The sequence below is a fragment of the Saprolegnia diclina genome (assembly GCF_000281045.1).
Source record: "Saprolegnia diclina VS20 unplaced genomic scaffold supercont1.49, whole genome shotgun sequence".
NCBI lineage: Eukaryota > Oomycota > Saprolegniomycetes > Saprolegniales > Saprolegniaceae > Saprolegnia > Saprolegnia diclina.
Genome location: NW_008246116.1, coordinates 199,339 through 203,296, shown reverse-complemented (window position 1 = coordinate 203,296; position 3,958 = coordinate 199,339). Strand labels below are relative to the sequence as shown.

At 52.9% G+C, this 3,958-nt stretch overlaps 1 protein-coding gene across 1 annotated transcript; it reads left to right on the top strand.

The window, feature by feature from the left end:
* Nucleotides 1-1,329: 1,329 nt before the first annotated feature.
* Nucleotides 1,330-3,018, top strand: SDRG_12390 (hypothetical protein). Its single transcript, XM_008618460.1, has 10 exons — nucleotides 1,330-1,351; nucleotides 1,397-1,498; nucleotides 1,545-1,643; nucleotides 1,692-1,769; nucleotides 1,817-1,897; nucleotides 1,949-2,113; nucleotides 2,159-2,308; nucleotides 2,366-2,500; nucleotides 2,557-2,658; nucleotides 2,715-3,018. The coding sequence occupies exons 1-10, from the start codon at nucleotides 1,346-1,348 to the stop codon at nucleotides 2,889-2,891; spliced, it is 1,095 nt and encodes a 364-aa protein (XP_008616682.1). The 5' UTR covers nucleotides 1,330-1,345; the 3' UTR covers nucleotides 2,892-3,018.
* Nucleotides 3,019-3,958: the final 940 nt, after the last annotated feature.

Here is a 3,958-nt window from a genome sequence, read left to right as displayed (position 1 = left end):
CGCCATCAACAAGGGCACTGTCAACGAAAAGCGCCCGACGACCTAAACTGCTACTAGTATACCAAGTGATGGAAATATCACCTTCACAACTGCGCACCTCGACTGTGACTGCGGGCCAACAACAGGCTCTCTCATATATATATGAACGTGTTTCGCGTTATCTTCATAGTTATACAAAGACTTCGCATACGTAGAGACTAGCAATCTCCTTAAGATTGCTAGTCTCGCAAAGGACTGACACAAGCGGTCGACAACAGGGTCGACCGCTTGCGAGGAGAGACGCCTCATCATAGATGCGACGCCGCTCACTCTGGGACGGAGTCACCCGAACCCACCAAAAAAGGCTCTCTCATAGTGACGGAATCCTCACTGCTGTCCGCTACGGTTGTCTCGGCATGGGTAGCAACCCAAGGACAATCTTCGCAAGTCCTTATAACCAGGTGCTCTCGACATTCGAGGCTGAAACGGCGATGCCAGTCATCCGGATACATGAAACACATGATCTGTTAACCGGATGATTGACCACTTCGCGGCCGACCAGCGTAAGCAGCGGCAGGTCATGGACATCGGCGCTGACGCGTCGCGTAGAGCACATTCGGCGGTATCACGCGGCCTCACGCGGCCTGCGATGGCAACGACAATGACGTGGCTAGTCTCCTTCGAATGACATCGAGCCGGTAACTTTTTTCGCACTTCGTAATAATAATACTATTACTATTTTTGTAAATTCATATCCGGATGACAGGCATTATAATAGGACCCCCGGTCACCCAGGGGGGTCAAGGCTTACCCTAGGGTAGATCCGCCATGATGGCCCCCGCCCCTCATACATCCCTGTTTGTAGATTGCCCCCAGGGTACGAGACCCCAGCCCAGCCCCCAGCCCCCAATGACCGGATAAGTGCCGGATATATGCCGGGTAAAACAGATGGCCATCACGCATGAGTGATGGTCCTCGGTGTGTCACACCGCTCGAGGATATGCTTAATTGCGAGGAGGAGGACGTCTTCTATCGCCACAACGAAGTAGCGTTCGGGTACAATATCCTATGCAAGCATTATACCCAACGTTTTGTCTCCAACACAGCAGCGTAATACAATGCTCTGGAAGTGTCCCGGGGTCATGCGCCACCCTAGGGTAGTGTCAGGATAGGCCCAGACCCCCACCCACAGAGCTCTTTGGGACCCCAGGGTAGGCCCTCCGACCCAAGGCCCCCGAGGTTTTGCCCAGGCTTTTGTAATGGGTGGGTGACCGGGGGTCCTATTTTAACTATTATAATATAATGCCTGCATCCGGATATGAATTTTCAACTTCATCATTTTGTGACTACCGCTGACGGACGGGCGATGGCCGTAAGCTGAAAGCCAGCGGCGGGTGGGGCTCACGCGCCTTCGTAGAGCATATCCGGAAGCGACGCGCACGAGACCATACGGAAGGGCAACGAGAATGAAGTGGCCGCGCTCCTGAGCCGCGGCTTGGACCCCAATTCGAGAACCGAAGTACGTACAAAGCACCTTGTGCCACGAGCGCTCACGTTTTTGATAGGGAGGATGGACGCTTCTTTATATCGCGTCCGTCATGGGCCATGAGGCTGTCGTGCGACGTCTCCTCGAAGCCGGTGCCGACGTCGATGGGCTGAGCAACGTACGTTGTCGCGCACTATGACCTTGGCCATGATGATCTTACTGACAGGATGGGCAAACGGCACTGCAAATTGTGACGTACAAGCAAAGCCCAGACGCTAACGACAGCGCCGACGTAGCCGGCGAAGTACGTCCTGCAGCATCGATTCCATGCCTTTCATATGCATATGATAGCTCGTCCCAGACCGTCCAAATCTTGGATGGCAGTGGAGTTTGGCTACTTTTCTACTCAGCGATGATATGAGGCTGTGTGAGGTCAATCGTATGCCGAGGATATCTGACATCTAATGTACTAGATGATACTAGATCCTTCAAGCCATTTTGGAAAACCATGTGCGGCGAAACGAATACAACGCCATCTGCGCCGTATTACGCAACGCGTCTGATCTACGTGACGCCGTGCGATGCTGCGAGGTTGCGCGCGTGAAAGATCTTTTAGAAGCCGGCGCTTCTCCCAACCTTGCGAACGAGGTATTGTCCACAATCCTAAACTTCTCGCGACTCCAACGTAACTAGGCTGCCGAAACACTGCTCCACATTGCGCTCCGCTTCTATTTGCAGCAGTCGTCCTCGGGTGCTACTGGCAATAACAGCCCCGAAGCCGAGTATCCGCTACTCGAGGTGCTCGTCGACGCTCCTGGGGTCGATGTTGCACGGCGCAACAAGGTATTTCTGTCGCCTCCGAGATCTACAAAGAATCAAAACGTTGACGCCTGGTTGTAGCTCGGCCAAACACCGCTCTGGATTGCATCCAAAGAGGGTCACGGCGTCATTGTCGAATTGCTTTTGAAATATAATGACACTGAGAAGGACGGTACTAAGAATAGTACGTGTCCCAGTATCAATCTGCCAGACAACGTACGTAGCTGGCATGTGAAAGTAGAGAGGTGATGTGTTTATTTTGGATGCATTAGGACGGCTACACCCCCCTCTCTATTGCTGTCAAGACTGGTCGGCATAGCGTTGTTCAATGTCTCATGAGCAACGGGGCAAACGTGAAGGACTCTACCACCAAGGTATCGCACATACTAGTACACGACGACGAGCGATATCTCTCTTTGGAATTGCGTAGCCCTCCCTCAAGCCTTTATACATTGCGAGGAAAAGGAATGACGATCGCATGGTCGAGTTGCTCGAAGACCGTCATGCACCGCACACAGCATCTTCACGCACCGTCTACCACATTGGTGTCCAGATCAATGGCAGCCACTCCACCACCAACGGAGCCGTGCATCAATACACCTCCTAGATAGGCATCTCGACTAGTAATCGTGCCTCGATGCTGCGAGTACGCGTCATGTGAATGTCTTGCTTCTCCTTGATTTTACGTTACCGCGCTCGACTAAGTACTGTATGGGCATCGAGCTCAAGAGCATTGATGTGGTGCGGCCACAAACGACGGCGGTAAGCAGGTCATCATGCACATCATCGCTATTGACCAGGGTACTGTCAACCAAAAGCAGTCAGCGACCTAAACAGCTACTAATGCTAAACTAGCATAGAATGTCTCTGCTCTGCAACCGACAACCTCAATGCGAATGCGGCAAAAACGCGCTTTCTCGCAGTGACAGAGACCTTCGAGCGTTGAGATATCGGTCGTCTCGGTGTGTACTTATGTTTATTATATGCATCGTCGTTGCAGTTGCGTCAAACTGACTCGTGGTTGCGAAGAGCAAGGTGCAGAAGTGTGTGCCCGCCTAGGCAGTACAAAATAATTCAGTGCTCGTTTTGATAAGCCGGGTGCATCTTGTTCGTCACGTACGGGAGCACACCTTGTGCCAAGAGCTCTTGGGCGCGCGAGAGGTGACTACCTCGCACTAGGATGCGTCGCGAGCCATGTAGTCGCTGAGAGGCAATAAGTTCGGGCGTCTCACCGTGCTGGAGGTTGGTGTCAGGTGCAAGAATACCGCGCTTGTGGACAGCATCGATAAGAAGCCGCACTACAGCTTCAAAGCCTTCGATACAAGCTGCATGGAGTGGCGACCGTCCAAACAACCATTTGTTGTTGTGAGCCGTCGCGCCATCTCTTCTCGCACACCTCGTCTTGGTGGTCAAGCGTCGCGCCGCTTCACGTCATGCTCGTTGCCAGTTCGGGCGTAAAGCCACACGTCGTACGACGAAGCATTCTACATTACGTAGCCACGTCAGCGCCGTGTACGTGAGATTTACCTACCGGTGCGGCCATCGCCGGTCGGTCACTCTGGAGGTGCCAGAATGATAGTCCGGTTAGAAACGTAGTATCCGGATGATTGTCATGGGCATCGACGACATGTCGAATGCTGAATGCGATGGAGTCTTCCATTCACCAAGGTTGTC